General features: G+C 54.7%; 1 protein-coding gene across 4 annotated transcripts in view; it reads left to right on the forward strand.

Annotated features, from left to right (window-relative positions):
* Positions 1-21,993, forward strand: part of C2CD5 (C2 calcium dependent domain containing 5) — a 94,287-nt gene that overhangs the window by 50,512 nt on the left and 21,782 nt on the right. For 3 of the 4 annotated variants that reach the window (XM_072131913.1, XM_072131916.1, XM_072131914.1), the window contains exons 2-8: positions 14,138-14,252; positions 14,323-14,505; positions 16,456-16,647; positions 16,723-16,909; positions 16,990-17,154; positions 20,632-20,772; positions 20,882-20,945. In XM_072131913.1, the coding sequence (XP_071988014.1) occupies positions 14,138-14,252; positions 14,323-14,505; positions 16,456-16,647; positions 16,723-16,909; positions 16,990-17,154; positions 20,632-20,772; positions 20,882-20,945 (1,047 nt within the window). The remainder of the gene's footprint in view (positions 1-14,137; positions 14,253-14,322; positions 14,506-16,455; positions 16,648-16,722; positions 16,910-16,989; positions 17,155-20,631; positions 20,773-20,881; positions 20,946-21,993) is intronic. The other variant, XM_072131915.1, reaches the window with a different exon arrangement.

Consider the following 21,993-nt stretch of genomic DNA (forward strand, 5'->3'; position numbering starts at 1 on the left):
TTAGCAATTTTGTCATGAAACGATTCTGTCTTTTATTTGGGGCGTATAAGTTCACTATCGTATATTTTATGTTGTTAATAATCCCTATTAGTATGATGAACCTACTATTGGGATCAATTATCTGTTGGTCAATTTGGACTGATAGGTGGGATTTAAATGCAATCAGCACTCCTCTTTTCTTACTTTTGTATGATGAGGCGATAATGGTTGGATATAGATTATGGTTGATTTTAGGGGGGTTTAAGGATGAGATATGTGTCTCTTGTAAGCAACAGATATCTATATTGTTTCGTTTGGCCTCGCGCCATATTGATGCTCTTTTATATGGACTGTTTAGTCCCTTTACATTCAGGGACATTATTTTGATTCCCATCTACTTGGAATTGAAGCGCTTTAGTTCTGACTGATGTGTGTGTAATGTGTTGCTATCTGTTCTATTCTTAACTAATTTTTTCCAGCTCGCCAGGGGTTTGGGGTAGGGTGGATGGATTAGAGGAAACAAAAACATATTAACAAGAATACATTTAGTATTGCAAAGCATGTAAAACATTTCAATTGAGCAGATAAGTAAAAATCGCGGTAAAATGATTATCCGCGACTAATGGGGGATAAAACCAACACGTGCACAAAGAGTGTAGAACAGGTGTCCAACAAGCCATACTTAGCTGTCACGTTGAAAAGGTAAGGTGTTAGTCCCAGAGTTTCAGCGGTCGTTCCAGTCGGTTTCCAGGTGTTGAGGAGAATTTCTCGATGTGGGTTTCGGATGATGGTCTACGGTGATATTCCATGTTTTCAGGATTTCCATTCCTGCTTCAGTAGAGTTGATTGGTATGATGGAGTTAAATCTTTTGACTAGGAGTTTCGTGGGAAATCCCCACCTGTAGGGGATCCCATGGTTTCTGAGGAGGGTTGTTATTGGGGTGAATTCTCTCCTTGCTTGTAGCGTAGCCGCAGATAAATCTGTATATAATTTTATATTCTCATACGGTTGTGGCAGGTTTTGTATTTTCCTTGACTGTGATAGCAGGGCATCTTTTACGTGGAAGAAGGTGAACCTGGCCAGGGTGTCTCTAGGAACTGTATCGGGGAGGTTAGGTGGTTTTGGTACCCGGTGAACCCTATCCAGACATAACTCATAATCGGCCAGGTCTGGAATCAGGGTGTTCGTTAGCTTCTGTACGTAGTGTTTGAGATCTTGTCCAAGTACGCTTTCCGGTATTCCTCTTAGTTTAATATTGTTGCGTCTACTACGGTCTTCGTAATCTATCAATTTTGCTTGCATATTAGCGATTTTTTCCTCAGTTTCTGTATGTGCATCTACCAATGCATTATGCGCTGTGGTGAAGGATGTCATTCTCTTTTCAGTTTGAGAGACTCTGTCTCCTAAGTCATTGACTGTAGACTGAAGCGGGGTAATAAGCTGTGTCAGATCTTTATGCATGGAGTTGCGTAGTGCCATTAACATGTCTTTGAGTAGGGATTCAGAAACTGTTTTATCTGATGCTTGAAAGCTGGCAAATGCATCATGAGAGTCTGATGTAATGTCGGGCATGTCAGGGTCCTCCTCCTGTATGTCAGTGAGCTCTTCCTCTTGCAGCTTCTGCTTCTGCTTTGCAGGGCTGATTGTGGGTGAGTTATATGCTGAATTTGGAGATGATTGTACAGAAGGAATGTATGAGGGGCTGCTGCTGTGATCTGACATGCTGCTGGTATGTGTGCTCCCGCGTTTAGCGTGGAGCGGCGCCATTTTGAGACTCTTCTGAGCTCCTTTATTATCCCCTCGTGGAGGTGCTGAGAGAGGGGAGATATCAGTCTGACCTGAGTCGTTGTCGTTCTCCTGCTCTTTTTCCTCCTGTGGGATCTTCAATGCCGCTCCTCTGCTCCTCTGTTGGCTGCGCTGAGGGAGCGGATGCGGCGAGCGCGGTGAGCGCTGCTGTATGGGACCGCCGGCGCCATTTTTAGATCTCCCGGGCGCGGCGGAGCTGTGCTGTCTGGGTGTTTTATCGGCTTCTTTAGCCGAACGCTTCCTGCCTGCCGCCTGCATACTGGTCTCCCCGAGGTCGGGATGCCTTTCCTCCGCTACTCGGCAGGTTTTGTCGCTGGGAGCTGTTGCTTTTATGGCTATTGGCACGGAGCTACTCTCCTATGCGGCCATGCAGCTCGGTGGCTTAACCACGCCCCGCGCTGACGAGGTTTTGTGCCGTTCTCCTGTGCTGTGACTCGCCCTGACGAGGTTTTGTGCTGTTTTCTTGTGCGGTGACTCGCGCTGACGAGGTTTTGTGCCGTTTTCTTGTGCGGTGACTCGCGCTGACGAGGTTTTGTGCCGTTTTCTTGTGCGGTGACTCGCGCTGACGAGGTTTGGTGCTGTTTTCTTGTGCGGTGACTCGGTCTGACGAGGTTTTGTGCTGTTTTCTTGTGCGGTGACTCGCGCTGACGAGGTTTTGTGCTGTTTTCTTGTGGGGTGACTCGCGCTGACGAGGTTTTGTGCCGTTTTCTTGTGCGGTGACTCGCGCTGACGAGGTTTTGTGCTGTTTTCTTGTGCGGTGACTCGCGCTGACGAGGTTTTGTGCCGTTTTCTTGTGCGGTGACTCGCGCTGACGAGGTTTTGTGCTGTTTTCTTGTGCGGTGACTCGCGCTGACGAGGTTTTGTGCTGTTTTCTTGTGCGGTGACTCGCGCTGACGAGGTTTTGTGCCGTTTTCTTGTGCGGTGACTCGCGCTGACGAGGTTTTGTGCTGTTTTCTTGTGCGGTGACTCGCGCTGACGAGGTTTTGTGCCGTTTTCTTGTGCGGTGACTCGCGCTGACGAGGTTTGGTGCTGTTTTCTTGTGCGGTGACTCGGTCTGACGAGGTTTTGTGCTGTTTTCTTGTGCGGTGACTCGCGCTGACGAGGTTTGGTGCCGTTTTCTTGTGCGGTGACTCGGTCTGACGAGGTTTTGTGCTGTTTTCTTGTGCTGTGACTCGCGCTGACGAGGTTTTGTGCTGTTTTCTTGTGCGGTGACTCGCGCTGACGAGGTTTTGTGCCGTTTTCTTGTGCGGTGACTCGTGCTGACGAGGTTTTGTGCCGTTTTCTTGTGCGGTGACTCGCGCTGACGAGGTTTTGTGCTGTTTTCTTGTACGGTGACTCGCGCTGACGAGGTTTTGTGCCGTTTTCTTGTGCGGTGACTCGCCCTGACGAGGTTTGGTGCTGTTTTCTTGTGCGGTGACTCGCGCTGACGAGGTTTTGTGCTGTTTTCTTGTGCGGTGACTCGCGCTGACGAGGTTTTGTGCTGTTTTCTTGTGCGGTGACTCGCGCTGATGAGGTTTTGTGCCGTTTTCTTGTGCGGTGACTCGCGCTGACGAGGTTTTGTGCTGTTTTCTTGTGCGGTGACTCGCGCTGACGAGGTTTTGTGCTGTTTTCTTGTGCGGTGACTCGTGCTGACGAGGTTTTGTGCCGTTTTCTTGTGCGGTGACTCTTGCTGACGAGGTTTTGTGCCGTTTTCTTGTGCGGTGACTCGCGCTGACGAGGTTTTGTGCCGTTTTCTTGTGCTGTGACTCGCGCTGATGAGGTTTTGTGCTGTTTTCTCGTGCGGTGACTCGCCCTGACGAGGTTTTGTGCCGTTTTCTTGTGCTGTGACTCGCGCTGATGAGGTTTTGTGCTGTTTTCTTGTGCGGTGACTCGCGCTGACGAGGTTTTGTGCCGTTTTCTTGTGCTGTGACTCGCCCTGACGAGGTTTTGTGCCGTTTTCTTGTGCGGTGACTCACGCTGACGAGGTTTTGTGCTGTTTTCTTGTGCGGTGACTCGTGCTGACGAGGTTTTGTGCCGTTTTCTTGTGTGGTGACTCGCGCTGACGAGGTTTTGTGCTGTTTTCTTGTGCGGTGACTCTTGCTGACGAGGTTTTGTGCTGTTTTCTTGTGCGGTGACTCGCGCTGACGAGGTTTTGTGCTGTTTTCTTGTGCGGTGACTCGCGCTGACGAGGTTTTGTGCCGTTTTCTTGTGCGGTGACTCGCGCTGACGAGGTTTTGTGCTGTTTTCTTGTGCGGTGACTCGTGCTGACGAGGTTTTGTGCCGTTTTCTTGTGCGGTGACTCTTGCTGACGAGGTTTTGTGCTGTTTTCTTGTGCGGTGACTCGCGCTGATGAGGTTTTGTGCCGTTTTCTTGTGCTGTGACTCGCGCTGACGAGGTTTTGTGCCGTTTTCTTGTGCGGTGACTCGCGCTGACAAGGTTTTGTGCCGTTTTCTTGTGCGGTGACTCGCGCTGACGAGGTTTTGTGCCGTTTTCTTGTGCGGTGACTCGCGCTGACGAGGTTTGGTGCTGTTTTCTTGTGCTGTGACTCGCGCTGACGAGGTTTTGTGCTGTTTTCTTGTGCGGTGACTCGCGCTGACGAGGTTTTGTGCCGTTTTCTTGTGCGGTGACTCGCGCTGACGAGATTTTGTGCTGTTTTCTTGTGCGGTGACTCGCGCTGACGAGGTTTTGTGCCGTTTTCTTGTGCGGTGACTCACGCTGACGAGGTTTTGTGCCGTTTTCTTGTGCTGTGACTCGCGCTGACGAGGTTTTGTGCCGTTTTCTTGTGCGGTGACTCGCGCTGACGAGGTTTTGTGCTGTTTTCTTGTGCGGTGACTCGCGGTGACGAGGTTTTGTGCTGTTTTCTCGTGCGGTGACTCGCGCTGACGAGGTTTTGTGCGGTTTTCTTGTGCGGTGACTCGCGCTGACGAGTTTTGTGCCGTTTTCTTGTGCGGTGACTCGCGCTGATGAGGTTTTGTGCCGTTTTCTTGTGCGGTGACTCGCGCTGACGAGGTTTGGTGCCGTTTTCTTGTGCGGTGACTCGTGCTGACGAGGTTTTGTGCTGTTTTCTTGTGCGGTGACTCGCGCTGACGAGGTTTTGTGCCGTTTTCTTGTGCGGTGACTCGCGCTGACGAGGTTTTATGCCGTTTTCTTGTGCGGTGACTCTTGCTGACGAGGTTTTGTGCCGTTTTCTTGTGCGGTGACTCTTGCTGACGAGGTTTTGTGCTGTTTTCTTGTGCTGTGACTCGCGCTGACGAGGTTTGGTGCCGTTTTCTTGTGCGGTAACTCGCGCTGACGAGGTTTTGTGCTGTTTTCTTGTGCGGTGACTCGCGCTGACGAGGTTTTATGCCGTTTTCTTGTGCGGTGACTCGGTCTGACGAGGTTTTGTGCTGTTTTCTTGTGCGGTGACTCGCGCTGACGAGGTTTTGTGCCGTTTTCTTGTGCGGTGACTCGCGCTGACGAGGTTTTGTGCTGTTTTCTTGTGCGGTGACTTGCGCTGACGAGGTTTTGTGCTGTTTTCTTGTGGGGTGACTCGCGCTGACGAGGTTTTGTGCTGTTTTCTTGTGCGGTGACTCGCGCTGACGAGGTTTTGTGCTGTTTTCTTGTGCGGTGACTCGTGCTGACGAGGTTTTGTGCTGTTTTCTTGTGCGGTGACTCGCGCTGACAATGTTTTGTGCCGTTTTCTTGTGCGTGACTCGCCCTGACGAGGTTTGGTGCCGTTTTCTTGTGCGGTGACTCGCGCTGATGAGGTTTTGTGCCGTTTTCTTGTGCGGTGACTCTTGCTGACGAGGTTTTGTGCTGTTTTCTTGTGCGGTGACTCGCGCTGACGAGGTTTTGTGCTGTTTTCTTGTGCGGTGACTCGTGCTGACGAGGTTTTGTGCTGTTTTCTTGTGCGGTGACTCGCGCTGACAATGTTTTGTGCCGTTTTCTTGTGCGTGACTCGCCCTGACGAGGTTTGGTGCCGTTTTCTTGTGCGGTGACTCGCGCTGATGAGGTTTTGTGCCGTTTTCTTGTGCGGTGACTCTTGCTGACGAGGTTTTGTGCTGTTTTCTTGTGCGGTGACTTGCGCTGACGAGGTTTTGTGCCGTTTTCTTGTGCGGTGACTCGCGCTGACGAGGTTTTGTGCCGTTTTCTTGTGCGGTGACTCTCGCTGACGAGTTTTGTGCGGTTTTCTTGTGCGGTGACTCGCGCTGACGAGGTTTGGTGCTGTTTTCTTGTGCGGTGACTCGCGCTGACGAGGTTTTGTGCCGTTTTCTTGTGCGGTGACTCGCGCTGACGAGGTTTTGTGCCGTTTTCTTGTGCGGTGACTCGCGCTGACGAGGTTTTGTGCTGTTTTCTTGTGCGGTGACTCGCGCTGACGAGGTTTTGTGCCGTTTTCTTGTGCGGTGACTCGCGCTGACGAGGTTTTGTGCCGTTTTCTTGTGCGGTGACTCGGGCTGACGAGGTTTTGTGCTGTTTTCTTGTGCGGTGACTCGCGCTGACGAGGTTTTGTGTCGTTTTCTTGTGCGGTGACTCGCGCTGACGAGGTTTTGTGCCGTTTTCTTGTGCGGTGACTCGCGCTGACGAGGTTTTGTGCTGTTTTCTTGTGCGGTGACTCGCGCTGACGAGGTTTTGTGCTGTTTTCTTGTGCGGTGACTCGCCCTGACGAGGTTTTGTGCCGTTTTCTTGTGCGGTGACTCGCCCTGACGAGGTTTTGTGCAGTTTTCTTGTGCGGTGACTCGCGCTGACGAGGTTTTGTGCTGTTTTCTTGTGCGGTGACTCGCGCTGACGAGGTTTTGTGCTGTTTTCTTGTGCGGTGACTCGCGCTGACGAGGTTTTGTGCCGTTTTCTTGTGCTGTGACTCGCGCTGACGAGGTTTTGTGCTGTTTTCTTGTGCGGTGACTCGCCCTGACGAGGTTTGGTGCCGTTTTCTTGTGCTGTGACTCGCGCTGACGAGGTTTTGTGCCGTTTTCTTGTGCAGTGACTCGCGCTGATGAGGTTTTGTGCTGTTTTCTTGTGCGGTGACTCGCGCTGACGAGGTTTTATGCTGTTTTCTTGTGCGGTGACTCGCGCTGACGAGGTTTTGTGCCGTTTTCTTGTGCGGTGACTCGGTCTGACGAGGTTTTGTGCCGTTTTCTTGTGCTGTGACTCGCGCTGACGAGGTTTTGTGCCGTTTTCTTGTGCGGTGACTCGCGCTGACGAGGTTTTGTGCCGTTTTCTTGTGCGGTGACTCGCCCTGACGAGGTTTGGTGCCGTTTTCTTGTGCGGTGACTCTCGCTGACGAGGTTTTGTGCCGTTTTCTTGTGCGGTGACTCGCGCTGACGAGGTTTTGTGCCGTTTTCTTGTGCGGTGACTCGCGCTGACGAGGTTTTGTGCTGTTTTCTTGTGGGGTGACTCGCGCTGACGAGGTTTTGTGCCGTTTTCTTGTGCGGTGACTCGCGCTGACGAGGTTTTGTGCCGTTTTCTTGTGCGGTGACTCGCGCTGACGAGGTTTTGTGCCGTTTTCTTGTGCTGTGACTCTTGCTGACGAGGTTTTGTGCCGTTTTCTTGTGCGTGACTCGCCCTGACGAGGTTTTGTGCTGTTTTCTTGTGCGGTGACTCGCGCTGATGAGGTTTTGTGCTGTTTTCTTGTGCGGTGACTCGCGCTGACGAGGTTTTGTGCTGTTTTCTTGTGCGGTGACTCGCGCTGACGAGGTTTTGTGCCGTTTTCTTGTGCGGTGACTCGCGCTGACGAGGTTTTGTGCTGTTTTCTTGTGCGGTGACTCGTGCTGACGAGGTTTTGTGCTGTTTTATTGTGCTGTGACTCGCGCTGACGAGGTTTTGCGCCGTTTTCTTGTGCGGTGACTCGCGCTGACGAGGTTTTGTGCCGTTTTCTTGTGCGGTGACTCGCGCTGACGAGGTTTTGTGTTGTTTTCTTGTGCGGTGACTCGCGCTGCCGAGGTTTTGTGCTGTTTTCTTGTGCGGTGACTCGCGCTGACGAGGTTTTGTGCTGTTTTCTTGTGCGGTGACTCGCGCTGACGAGGTTTTGTGCCGTTTTCTTGTGCTGTGACTCTTGCTGACGAGGTTTTGTGCCGTTTTCTTGTGGGGTGACTCGCGCTGACGAGGTTTTGTGCTGTTTTCTTGTGCGGTGACTCGCGCTGACGAGGTTTTGTGCCGTTTTCTTGTGCGGTGACTCGCGCTGACGAGGTTTTGTGCCGTTTTCTTGTGCGGTGACTCGCGCTGACGAGGTTTTGTGCCGTTTTCTTGTGCGGTGACTCTTGCTGACAATGTTTGGTGCCGTTTTCTTGTGGGGTGACTCGCACTGACGAGGTTTTGTGCCGTTTTCTTGTGCGTTGACTTGCGCTGACGAGGTTTTGTGCCGTTTTCTTGTGCGGTGACTCGCGCTGACGAGGTTTTGTGCTGTTTTGTTGTGTGGTGACTCGCGCTGATGAGGTTTTGTGCTGTTTTCTTGTGCGGTGACTCGCGCTGACAATGTTTTGTGCCGTTTTCTTGTGCTGTGACTCGCCCTGACGAGGTTTTGTGCCGTTTTCTTGTGCTGTGACTCGCGCTGACGAGGTTTTGTGCCGTTTTCTTGTGCGGTGACTCGCCCTGACGAGGTTTTGTGCTGTTTTCTTGTGCGTGACTCGCGCTGACGAGGTTTTGTGCCGTTTTCTTGTGCTGTGACTCGCCCTGACGAGGTTTTGTGCTGTTTTCTTGTGCGGTGACTCGGTCTGACGAGGTTTTGTGCCGTTTTCTTGTGCGTGACTCGCCCTGACGAGGTTTTGTGCTGTTTTCTTGTGCGGTGACTCGGTCTGACGAGGTTTTGTGCCGTTTTCTTGTGCGGTGACTCGGTCTGACGAGGTTTGGTGCTGTTTTCTTGTGCGGTGACTCCATCTTCACAAAATCCAGTTACAATTTTGGAAAAATACAAGTGCCCCCCCCCCCCCCTGTATTACATAACCCGTGTTTACACTACGAGCGATGAGCGGGATCAGCCCCGTGTACTTGTCTCTATTGTGGATAATCCCGCCTGGACAATGGGCTGAAGCCTCCCGGATCAGCGCTGCGCTCCCTGGGGCAGCGTTGGACTGTTCCATGATGCGGGGGGGGATTAGTCGTGTTGTTCTGCTTCCAGCTGCCGCTGAGCCTTTAATACCTCCTATTCTGTGACATCTGCACCGCGGTCACATGACTTGCCCCTCCGGGGGGCAGCTCCGGGGGCTGCTGTTCCCTTGGGGGGAAAGGGATCCAGAATGTGAGGTCGTCCGTAGTCAACAACCCTGGTCACCGGCCCCCGGACCACATTCAGCAGTTTATACTCCTCTCACATCCAAAGCTGCTGTTCACTGTAAACCTCATCCTATAATCCAATCAGTCCCAGAGCTGCACTCACAGTTCTGCTGTTACGTCATGTCACACCACAAAGCGCACTTCAGAGCAGCACTCGCATTTCTGCTGTTACTTCTAAGACTATCCATAAGCCAAACCCCTTCCTGTGAGAGTGAAATGTAGAAAATAGTGACAGTGCTGGAGTCCAGCAGAGGCAGAGTATAGGGGTAATGTCAGCAGCACAGGGGGCCCCCGATGTCAGCAGCACAGGGGGCCTCCGATGTCAGGGGGCCTCCGATGTCAGCAGCACAGGGGGCCCCCGATGTCGGCAGCACAGGGGGCCCCCGATGTCGGCAGCACAGGGGGCCCCCGATGTCGGCAGCACAGGGGGCCCCCGATGTCGGCAGCACAGGGGGCCCCCGATGTCGGCAGCACAGGGGGCCCCCGATGTCGGCAGCACAGGGGGCCCCCGATGTCGGCAGCACAGGGGGCCCCCGATGTCGGCAGCTCAGAGGGCTTCAGCACTGGGGGGCAGATTTGCCGTCTCTCACTGAGCTGCCATAGTTTCTGTCTGTGACGTCACCGAGCATGCTCCGACCCCCCATCTATGGCTACTGTCTGCTGCCTTGCCGCCCCCCCTCCCCTGGCTGCTACCGCCTGAGAGGAGAGGGACCCCCATGTAGATTGCTGAGCACCCCCTCCTGCTTCCCCCTGCTTCCGGACCCCCCACTCTCTAGTGTCTATGTAAATCCTTAATGGTAAATGCTACTATGGTGCCCCCTTGTGGATTGTGCGGCTCGTGTTACCTTGATTACATTTAGCTGCTTGTACCCATGTATGATGCTCATGAACGATGCACTGCAGTCATTGGCTGGGCGGCCGTGCTAGAGAGGGGCCAGGTAAGTAAGTGAACCTCCTCGTACTGCACCTCGCCTTCCATACAGGTACAGCACTGACATCTAGTGGAGGAGCGCAGCTCTGCAGGGGAGGAGACGCTGACATCTAGTGGAGGAGCGCAGCTCTGCAGGGGAGGAGACGCTGGCATCTAGTGGAGGAGCGCAGCTCTGCGGGGGAGGAGACGCTGACATCTAGTGGAGGAGCGCAGCTCTGCAGGGGAGGAGACGCTGACATCTAGTGGAGGAGCGTAGCTCTGCAGGGGAGGAGACGCTGACATCTAGTGGAGGACCGCAGCTCTGCAGGGGAGGAGACGCTGACATCTAGTGGAGGAGCGTAGCTCTGCGGGGGAGGAGATGCTGACATCTAGTGGAGGAGCGCAGCTCTGTGGGGGAGGAGACGCTGACATCTAGTGGAGGAGCGCAGCTCTGCAGGAGAGGAGACGCTGACATCTAGTGGAGGAGTGCAGCTCTGAAGGGGAGGAGACGCTGACATCTAGTGGAGGAGCACAGCTCTGAAGGGGAGGAGACGCTGACATCTAGTGGAGGAGCGCAGCTCTGCAGGGGAGGAGACGCTGACATCTAGTGGAGGAGCGCAGCTCTGCAGGGGAGGAGACGCTGACATCTAGAGGAGGAGCGCAGCTCTGCAGGGGAGGAGACGCTGACATCTAGTGGAGGAGCGCAGCTCTGCAGGGGAGGAGACGCTGACATCTAGTGGAGGAGCGCAGCTCTGCAGGGCAGGAGACGCTGATATCTAGTGGAGGAGCGCAGCTCTGCAGGAGAGGAGACGCTGACATCTAGTGGAGGAGTGCAGCTCTGCGGGGGAGGAGATGCTGACATCTAGTGGAGGAGCGCAGCTCTGCAGGGGAGGAGATGCTGACATCTAGTGGAGGAGCGTAGCTCTGCAGGGCAGGAGACGCTGATATCTAGTGGAGGAGTGCAGCTCTGCAGGGGAGGAGAATCTGGCATCTAGTGGAGGAGCGCAGCTCTGCAGGGCAGGAGACACTGATATCTAGTGGAGGAGTGCAGCTCTGCAGGGGAGGAGACGCTGACATCTAGTGGAGGAGCGCAGCTCTGCAGGAGAAGAGACGCTGACATCTAGTGGAGGAGCGCAGCTCTGTGGGGGAGGAGATGCTGACATCTAGTGGAGGAGCGCAGCTCTGCGGGGGAGGAGACGCTGACATCTAGTGGAGGAGCGCAGCTCTGCGGGGGAGGAGATGCTGACATCTAGTGGAGGAGCGCAGCTCTGCAGGGCAGGAGACACTGATATCTAGGGGAGGAGGCGCTGACATCTAGTGGAGGAGTGCAGCTCTGCGGGGGAGGAGATGCTGACATCTAGTGGAGGAGCGAAGCTCTGCAGGGGAGGAGATGCTGACATCTAGTGGAGGAGCGCAGCTCTGCAGGGCAGGAGACGCTGATATCTAGTGGAGGAGTGCAGCTCTGCAGGGGAGGAGAAGCTGGCATCTAGTGGAGGAGCGCAGCTCTGCAGGGCAGGAGACACTGATATCTAGTGGAGGAGTGCAGCTCTGCAGGGGAGGAGACGCTGACATCTAGTGGAGGAGCGCAGCTCTGCAGGGAAGGAGACGCTGACATCTAGTGGAGGAGCGCAGCTCTGCAGGAGAGGAGACGCTGACATCTAGTGGAGGAGCGCAGCTCTGCAGGGGAGGAGACGCTGACATCTAGTGGAGGAGCGCAGCTCTGCAGGGGAGGAGACGCTGACATCTAGTGGAGGAGCGCAGCTCTGCAGGGGAGGAGACGCTGACATCTAGTGGAGGAGCGCAGCTCTGCGGGGGAGGAGACGCTGATATCTAGTGGAGGAGCGCAGCTCTGCAGGAGAAGAGACGCTGACATCTAGTGGAGGAGCGCAGCTCTGTGGGGGAGGAGATGCTGACATCTAGTGGAGGAGCGCAGCTCTGCGGGGGAGGAGACGCTGACATCTAGTGGAGGAGCGCAGCTCTGCGGGGGAGGAGATGCTGACATCTAGTGGAGGAGCGCAGCTCTGCGGGGGAGGAGACGCTGACATCTAGTGGAGGAGTGCAGCTCTGCGGGGGAGGAGACGCTGACATCTAGTGGAGAAGCGCAGCTCTGCAGGGCAGGAGACACTGATATCTAGTGGAGGAGCGCAGCTCTGCAGGGGAGGAGACGCTGACATCTAGTGGAGGAGCGCAGCTCTGCGGGGGAGGAGACGCTGACATCTAGTGGAGGAGCGCAGCTCTGCGGGGGAGGAGATGCTGACATCTAGTGGAGGAGCGCAGCTCTGCAGGGCAGGAGACACTGATATCTAGGGGAGGAGACGCTGACATCTAGTGGAGGAGTGCAGCTCTGCGGGGGAGGAGACGCTGACATCTAGTGGAGGAGCGCAGCTCTGCGGGGGAGGAGACGCTGATATCTAGTGGAGGAGCGCAGCTCTGCAGGAGAAGAGACGCTGACATCTAGTGGAGGAGCGCAGCTCTGTGGGGGAGGAGATGCTGACATCTAGTGGAGGAGCGCAGCTCTGCGGGGGAGGAGACGCTGACATCTAGTGGAGGAGTGCAGCTCTGCGGGGGAGGAGACGCTGACATCTAGTGGAGAAGCGCAGCTCTGCAGGGCAGGAGACACTGATATCTAGTGGAGGAGCGCAGCTCTGTGGGGGAGGAGATGCTGACATCTAGTGGAGGAGCGCAGCTCTGCAGGGGAGGAGATGCTGACATCTAGTGGAGGAGCACAGCTCTGCGGGGGAGGAGACGCTGACATCTAGTGGAGGAGCGCAGCTCTGCAGGGCATGAGACACTGATATCTAGGGGAGGAGACGCTGACATCTAGTGGAGGAGCGCAGCTCTGCAGGAGAAGAGACGCTGACATCTAGTGGAGGAGCGCAGCTCTGCAGGAGAAGAGACGCTGACATCTAGTGGAGGAGCGCAGCTCTGCAGGAGAAGAGACGCTGACATCTAGTGGAGGACCGCAGCTCTGCAGGGGAGGAGACGCTGACATCTAGTGGTGGAGCGCAGCTCTGCAGGAGAGGAGACGCTGACATCTAGTGGAGGAGCGCAGCTCTGCAGGAGAGGAGACGCTGACATCTAGTGGAGGAGCGCAGCTCTGCAGGGGAGGAGATGCTGACATCTAGTGGAGGAGCGCAGCTCTGCAGGAGAGGAGACGCTGACATCTAGTGGAGGAGCGCAGCTCTGCAGGGGAGGAGACGCTGACATCTAGTGGAGGAGCGCAGCTCTGCAGGGGAGGAGATGCTGACATCTAGTGGAGGAGCGCAGCTCTGCAGGAGAGGAGACGCTGACATCTAGTGGAGGAGCGCAGCTCTGCAGGGGAGGAGATGCTGACATCTAGTGGAGGAGCGCAGCTCTGCAGGAGAGGAGACGCTGACATCTAGTGGAGGAGCGCAGCTCTGCAGGGGAGGAGACGCTGACATCTAGTGGAGGAGCGCAGCTCTGCAGGAGAGGAGACGCTGACATCTAGTGGAGGAGCGCAGCTCTGTGGGGGAGGAGATGCTGACATCTAGTGGAGGAGCGCAGCTCTGCGGGGGAGGAGACGCTGACATCTAGTGGAGGAGCACAGCTCTGAAGGGGAGGAGACGCTGACATCTAGTGGAGGAGCGCAGCTCTGCAGGGGAGGAGACGCTGACATCTAGTGGAGGAGCGCAGCTCTGCAGGGGAGGAGACACTGACATCTAGTGGAGGAGCGCAGCTCTGCGGGGGAGGAGACGCTGACATCTAGTGGAGGAGCGCAGCTCTGCAGGAGAGGAGACGCTGACATCTAGTGGAGGAGCGCAGCTCTGCAGGAGAGGAGACGCTGACATCTAGTGGAGGAGCGCAGCTCTGCAGGAGAGGAGACGCTGACATCTAGTGGAGGAGCGCAGCTCTGCAGGGCATGAGACACTGATATCTAGGGGAGGAGACGCTGACATCTAGTGGAGGAGCGCAGCTCTGCAGGAGAGGAGACGCTGACATCTAGTGGAGGAGCGCAGCTCTGCAGGAGAGGAGACGCTGACATCTAGTGGAGGAGCGCAGCTCTGCAGGAGAGGAGACGCTGACATCTGAGCTTTTGCTGCTGTATGAGGAATGTGTGGGGGGCTCTGCGGGGGAGGGGCTTCGGATGTGCAGAGGCTCCTCTTGGGGGTCCTGCCTTGAGCTGATCGGTGACCGGCGGGGGGCGCCCTCGCTGCAGATATTGGAGCCGGCTCAGCTTGTCCCTCCTGTCCCTGCAGATGAGCCGGAGACACGGGACGCCTGGTGGGCCGAGATCCGTCAGGAGATAAAGTCTCACGCCAAGGCTCTGGGCTGCCATGCCGTGGTGGGCTACAGCGAGTCCACCAGCATCTGGTGAGTAGGCGGGGCTGGGGAGGGGTGTGGGCGGGGCTGTGACTACCTCTCACCGGTCTTCTCTCTGCAGTGAGGAGGTGTGCATCCTGTCTGCTGCGGGCACGGCCGCCGTGCTGAACCCCCGATTCCTGCAGGAGGCGTCCGGCGAGTGCTGCCCGGAGCAAAGGTTATCGACGCAGCCCCCCGGATTCTTTATAGGGTCAGACAAGGGAGAGGTTGATTATATCCTGAAGGATAGTGGCGTCCGGCCGGGGTAGGTCCCACATTGTAGGGGCGAGTGCAGGACCCCAAAAACTAACATCACCAGAGGTAACAGCACATCACCTGCAAGAATGGACCCGCCCTTTAAGACCCTCCCACCAGTGACCCCAGAACTAACCCACAAGGCACCAGGGGGGGGGGGTACAACATGGCCGCCTGTAGGGGGACCCCGTGTGACCTGCACTCACCGCCCTTGTATTGACCCCCAGTTATGTTACAACTTGTACTCCACACACACACAGAGCTGCATCTATTACTCCTGTCATAATCTGATGTGTACGCTCCAGTCACATCCAGAGCTGCAGTCTGCTATTCTGCTGTTTAAACGTCTGTGACTACAGTGTTGGGCGTTAAATGAGTGCAGCTCTGGCTGTGACTGGAGTGTATGATGTGAGTGCAGCTCTGGCTGTGACTGGAGTGTATGATGTGCAGTGAGTGCAGCTCTGGCTGTGACTGGAGTGTATGATGCGAGTGCAGCTCTGGCTGTGACTGGAGTGTATGATGCGAGTGCAGCTCTGGCTGTGACTGGAGTGTATGATGCGAGTGCAGCTCTGGCTGTGACTGGAGTGTATGATGCGAGTGCAGCTCTGGCTGTGACTGGAGTGTATGATGCGAGTGCAGCTCTGGCTGTGACTGGAGTGTATGATGCGAGTGCAGCTCTGGCTGTGACTGGAGTGTATGCTGTGAGTGCAGCTCTGGCTGTGACTGGAGTGTATGATGTGTAGTGAGTGCAGCTCTGGCTGTGACTGGAGTGTATGCTGTGAGTGCAGCTCTGGCTGTGACTGGAGTGTATGATGTGTAGTGAGTGCAGCTCTGGCTGTGACTGGAGTGTATGCTGTGAGTGCAGCTCTGGCTGTGACTGGAGTGTATGATGCGAGTGCAGCTCTGGCTGTGACTGGAGTGTATGATGCGAGTGCAGCTCTGGCTGTGACTGGAGTGTATGCTGTGAATGCAGCTGTGGCTGTGACTGGAGTGTATGATGTGAGTGCAGCTGTGGCTGTGACTGGAGTGTATGCTGTGAGTGCAGCTCTGGTTGTGACTGGAGTGTATGATGTTCTGTGAGTGCAGCTCTGGCTGTGACTGGAGTAAATGATGTGCAGTGAGTGCAGCTCTGGTTGTGACTGGAGTGTATGCTGTGAGTGCAGCTCTGGCTGTGACTGGAGTGTATGATGTGCAGTGAGTGCAGCTCTGGTTGTGACTGGAGTGTATGCTGTGAGTGCATCTCTGGCTGTGACTGGAGTGTATGATGTGCAGTGAGTGCAGCTCTGGTTGTGACTGGAGTGTATGATGTGTAGTGAGTGCAGCTCTGGCTGTGACTGGAGTGTATGATGTGCAGTGAGTGCAGCTCTGGCTGTGACTGGAGTGTATGCTGTGAGTGCAGCTCTGGCTGTGACTGGAGTGTATGATGTGCAGTGAGTGCAGCTGTGGCTGTGACTGGAGTGTATGATGTGCAGTGAGTGCAGCTCTGGCTGTGACTGGAGTGTATGATGTGCAGTGAGTGCAGCTCTGGCTGTGACTGGAGTGTATGATGCGAGTGCAGCTCTGGCTGTGACTGGAGTGTATGATGTGCAGCTCTGGCTGTGACTGGAGTGTATGATGTGCAGTGAGTGCAGCTCTGGCTGTGACTGGAGTGTATGCTGTGAGTGCATCTCTGGCTGTGACTGGAGTGTATGATGTGCAGTGAGTGCAGCTCTGGCTGTGACTGGAGTGTATGCTGTGAGTGCAGCTCTGGCTGTGACTGGAGTGTATGATGTGCAGTGAGTGCAGCTCTGGTTGTGACTGGAGTGTATGATGTTCTGTGAGTGTAGCTCTGGCTGTGACTGGAGTGAATGATGTGCAGTGAGTGCAGCTCTGGCTGTGACTGGAGTGTATGATGTGCAGTGAGTGCAGCTCTGGCTGTGACTGGAGGTGATCACTGGTGTAACCCCTCCCTCTTGCACAGGTGGGAGGAGTCTCCGTCGCCCCCCTGTGGGTTCTGTCATATCCCGTACGATGAGCTGAACATGCCCTTCCCGGCGCACCTCACCTTCTGTTCCAGCTGCCGGCGGCAGAAGGTTCCGGACGTTCTGTTCACCACGATCGAGCTGCCGGCGGAGACCCCCGTGGTGGGGAAGGGCTGCCTCATCCAGGCCAGGTACTGACAGCCCCGCCCCCTGGACTCCCGCTGCAGCCCATCCCAGCTGACGTCCTCTTGTGTCGCCCCCCGCAGGTTGTGCCGCCTGAAGAAGAAGGCGCAGGCGGAGGCCAATGCCACCTCCATCAGTAACCTCCTGCCCTTCATGGAGTACGAGCTGCACACTCAGCTCATGAACAAGCTCAAGCTGAAAGGGATGAACGCGCTCTTCGGCCTCCGCATCCAGATCACCGTGGGAGAGAACATGCTGCTGGGGCTGGCCGTAAGTCTCACTACCCACAATTCTCTAGTGCCGCCCACCCTGACCACAGGAGAATCCTGGGTAATGGGGGTCTCTCTTAGTCTGCCACAGGAGTGTACCTGGCCGCGCTCCCCACTCCCGGGGGCATCCAGATCTCCGGGAAGACCCCCAGCGACGCCACCTACGAGCAGCCGGTGTCACACATGCAGAAGAAGATCAACGAGACCATCGCCAAGAACAAGGAGCTGTACGAAATCAACCCCCCAGTGAGTGACCCCAGAGGGTGGGGGGCGGTATATTATATAGAGGGCGTGGGAATGGTGGTATAGTATATAGATCGCGGGAGGTCATACACTGCTGAGCCTTATCAGGAGAATGCCAAGATATTGTAAGGAGGTCATACAGGCACGTGGAGGCCACACACACAATACTGAGCCTCATCAGGAGCTGCCAAGATATTGTAGGTAGGTCATACAGGCACATGGAGGTCACACACAATACTGAGACTCATCAGGAGCATGCCCAGGTGTTGTAGGGAGGTCATACAGGCATGTGGAGGTCACACACAATACTGAGCCTCATCAGGAGCTGCCAAGATATTGTACGGAGGACATACAGGCACGTGGAGACCACACACAATACTGAGCTCATCAGGAGCATGCCCAGGTGTTGTAGGGAGGACATACAGGCACGTGGAGGTCACACACACTACTGATCTCATCAGGAGCATGCCCAGGTGTTGTAGGGAGGTCATACAGGCACGTGGAGGCCACACATAATACTGAGCTCATCAGGAGCATGCCGAGGTGTTGTAGGGAGGTCATACAGGCACGTGGAGGTCACACACAATACTGAGCCTCATCAGAAGCATGCCGAGGTGTTGTAGGAAGGTCATACAGGCACATGGAGGCCACACACACTACTGAGCCTCATCAGGAGCATGCCGAGGTGTTGTAGGGAGGTCATACAGGCACATGGAGGTCACACACAATACTGATCTCATCAGGAGCATGCCGAGGTGTTGTAGGGAGGTCATACAGGCACATGGAGGTCACACACAATACTAAGCCTTATCAGGAGCATGCAGAGGTGTTGTAGGGAGGACATACAGGCACGTGGAGGCCACACACAATACTGAGCCTCATCAGGAGCATGCCCAGGTGTTGTAGGGAGGTCATACAGGCACATGGAGGCCACACACAATACTGAGCCTCATCAGGAGCATGCCGAGGTGTTGTAGGAAGGTCATACAGGCACATGGAGGCCACACACAATACTGACCTCATCAGGAGCATGCCGAGGTGTTGTAGGGAGGTCATACAGGCACATGGAGGCCACACACACTACTGAGCCTCATCAGGAGCATGCCGAGGTGTTGTAGGGAGGTCATACAGGCACGTGGAGGCCACACACACAATACTGAGCCTCATCAGGAGCATGCCCAGGTGTTGTAGGGAGGTCATACAGGCACGTGGAGGTCACACACACAATACTGAGCCTCATCAGGAGCATGCCCAGGTGTTGTAGGGAGGTCATACAGGCACGTGGAGGCCACACACACAATACTGAGCCTCATCAGGAGCATGCCCAGGTGTTGTAGGGAGGTCATACAGGCACGTGGAGGCCACACACAATACTGAGCCTCATCAGGAGCATGCCGAGGTGTTGTAGGGAGGTCATACAGGCACATGGAGGCCACACACACTACTGAGCCTCATCAGGAGCATGCAGAGGTGTTGTAGGGAGGACATACAGGCACGTGGAGGCCACACACAATACTGAGCCTCATCAGGAGCATGCCCATGTGTTGTAGGGAGGTCATACAGGCACGTGGAGGCCACACACACTACTGAGCCTCATCAGGAGCATGCCGAGGTGTTGTAGGAAGGTCATACAGGCACATGGAGGCCACACACACTACTGAGCCTCATCAGGAGCATGCCGAGGTGTTGTAGGGAGGTCATGCAGGCACATGGAGGTCACACACAATACTGATCTCATCAGGAGCATGCCGAGGTGTTGTAGGGAGGTCATACAGGCACATGGAGGTCACACACAATACTAAGCCTTATCAGGAGCATGCAGAGGTGTTGTAGGGAGGACATACAGGCACGTGGAGGCCACACACAATACTGAGCCTCATCAGGAGCATGCCCAGGTGTTGTAGGGAGGTCATACAGGCACATGGAGGCCACACACAATACTGAGCCTCATCAGGAGCATGCCGAGGTGTTGTAGGAAGGTCATACAGGCACATGGAGGCCACACACAATACTGACCTCATCAGGAGCATGCCGAGGTGTTGTAGGGAGGTCATACAGGCACGTGGAGGCCACACACACTACTAAGCCTCATCAGGAGCATGCCGAGGTGTTGTAGGAAGGTCATACAGGCACATGGAGGCCACACACACTACTGAGCCTCATCAGGAGCATGCCGAGGTGTTGTAGGGAGGTCATACAGGCACGTGGAGGTCACACACAATACTGATCTCATCAGGAGCATGCCCAGGTGTTGTAGGGAGGTCATACAGGCACGTGGAGGCCACACACACAATACTGAGCCTCATCAGGAGCATGCCGAGGTGTTGTAGGAAGGTCATACAGGCACGTGGAGGCCACACACAATACTGAGCCTCATCAGGAGCATGCCGAGGTGTTGTAGGGAGGTCATACAGGCACATGGAGGCCACACACAATACTGAGCCTCATCAGGAGCATGCCGAGGTGTTGTAGGAAGGTCATACAGGCACGTGGAGGCCACACACACTACTAAGCCTCATCAGGAGCATGCCGAGGTGTTGTAGGAAGGTCATACAGGCACATGGAGGCCACACACACTACTGAGCCTCATCAGGAGCATGCCGAGGTGTTGTAGGGAGGTCATACAGGCACATGGAGGTCACACACAATACTGATCTCATCAGGAGCATGCCGAGGTGTTGTAGGGAGGTCATACAGGCACATGGAGGTCACACACAATACTAAGCCTTATCAGGAGCATGCAGAGGTGTTGTAGGGAGGACATACAGGTACGTGGAGGCCACACACACTACTGAGCCTCATCAGGAGCATGCCCAGGTGTTGTAGGGAGGTCATACAGGCACGTGGAGGCCACACACAATACTGAGCCTCATCAGGAGCATGCGGAGGTGTTGTAGGGAGGTCATACAGGCACGTGGAGGCCACACACAATACTGAGCCTCATCAGGAGCATGCCGATGTGTTGTAGGGAGGACATACAGGTACGTGGAGGCCACACACACTACTGAGCCTCATCAGGAGCATGCCGAGGTGTTGTAGGCAGGTCATACAGGCACGTGGAGACCACACACACTACTGAGCCTCATCAGGAGCATGCTCAGGTGTTGTAGGGAGGTCATACAGGCACATGGAGGCCACACACAATACTGAGCCTCATCAGGAGCATGCTCAGGTGTTGTAGGGAGGACATACAGGTACGTGGAGGTCACACACACTACTGAGCCTCATCAGGAGCATGCCCAGGTGTTGTAGGGAGGTCATACAGGTACGTGGAGGTCACACACACTACTGAGCCTCATCAGGAGCATGCCCATGTGTTGTAGGGAGGACATACAGGCACGTGGAGGCCACACACACTACTGACCTCACCAGGAGCATGCCCAGGTGTTGTAGGGAGGACATACAGGCACGTGGAGGCCACACACACTACTGACCTCACCAGGAGCATGCCTGATACCAGTTTTTCTTTACATCCTGCAGGAGATCCTGGAGGAGACAATTGGTTCTCCGATCCCAGAGCCGCGACAAAGAACCCGTCTCCTCCGCTCCCAGTCCGAGAGCTCCGACGAGGTGGTCGAGCTGGACCTGTCTCATGGGAAGAAGGACGCCTTCGTCCTGGAGGTAGGAGCCCGGGGACCCCCACCTACCAGACGTATCATACATCACACCCCACATCATACACTCCCACCGCTGCACTACACCCCACAGACTCAGGGATTTGTATCTACAGATCGATGACACCGACGCCTTGGAAGATGTCCACTCGCTGCTGACTGACACTGCGCCCCCTCCAGGTGAGAACATGTACTGCATGTAGTGAGTGCAGCTCTGGGGTATAATACAGGATGTAACTCAGGATCATTACAGGATAAGTAATGTCATGTATGTACACAGTGACTGCACCAGCAGCAGAATAGTGAGTGCAGCTCTGGGGTATAATACAGGATGTAACTCAGGATCAGTACAGGATAAGTAATGTCATGTATGTACACAGTGACTGCACCAGCAGCAGAATAGTGAGTGCAGCTCTGGAGTATAATACAGGATGTAACTCAGGATCAGTACAGGATAAGTAATGTCATGTATGTACACAGTGACTGCACCAGCAGCAGAATAGTGAGTGCAGCTCTGGGGTATAATACAGGATGTAACTCAGGATCAGTACAGGATAAGTAATGTCATGTATGTACACAGTGACTGCACCAGCAGCAGAATAGTGAGTGCAGCTCTGGGGTATAATACAGGATGTAACTCAGGATCAGTACAGGATAAGTAATGTCATGTATGTACACAGTGACTGCACCAGCAGCAGAATAGTGAGTGCAGCTCTGGGGTATAATACAGGATGTAACTCAGGATCAGTACAGGATAAGTAATGTCATGTATGTACATTGACTGCACCAGCAGCAGAATAGTGAGTGCAGCTCTGGAGTATAATACAGGATGTAACTCAGGATCAGTACAGGATAAGTAATGTCATGTATGTACACAGTGACTGCACCAGCAGCAGAATAGTGAGTGCAGCTCTGGGGTATAATACAGGATGTAACTCAGGATCAGTACAGGATAAGTAATGTCATGTATGTACACAGTGACTGCACCAGCAGCAGAATAGTGAGTGCAGCTCTGGGGTATAATACAGGATGTAACTCAGGATCAGTACAGGATAAGTAATGTCATGTATGTACACAGTGACTGCACCAGCAGCAGAATAGTGAGTGCAGCTCTGGGGTTTAATACAGGATGTAACTCAGGATCAGTAAAGGATAAGTAATGTCATGTATGTACACAGTGACTGCACCAGCAGCAGAATAGTGAGTGCAGCTCTGGGGTATAATACAG

Source organism: Engystomops pustulosus, unplaced genomic scaffold (genome assembly GCF_040894005.1).
Source record: "Engystomops pustulosus unplaced genomic scaffold, aEngPut4.maternal MAT_SCAFFOLD_172, whole genome shotgun sequence".
In the NCBI taxonomy this organism is placed as follows: domain Eukaryota; kingdom Metazoa; phylum Chordata; class Amphibia; order Anura; family Leptodactylidae; genus Engystomops; species Engystomops pustulosus.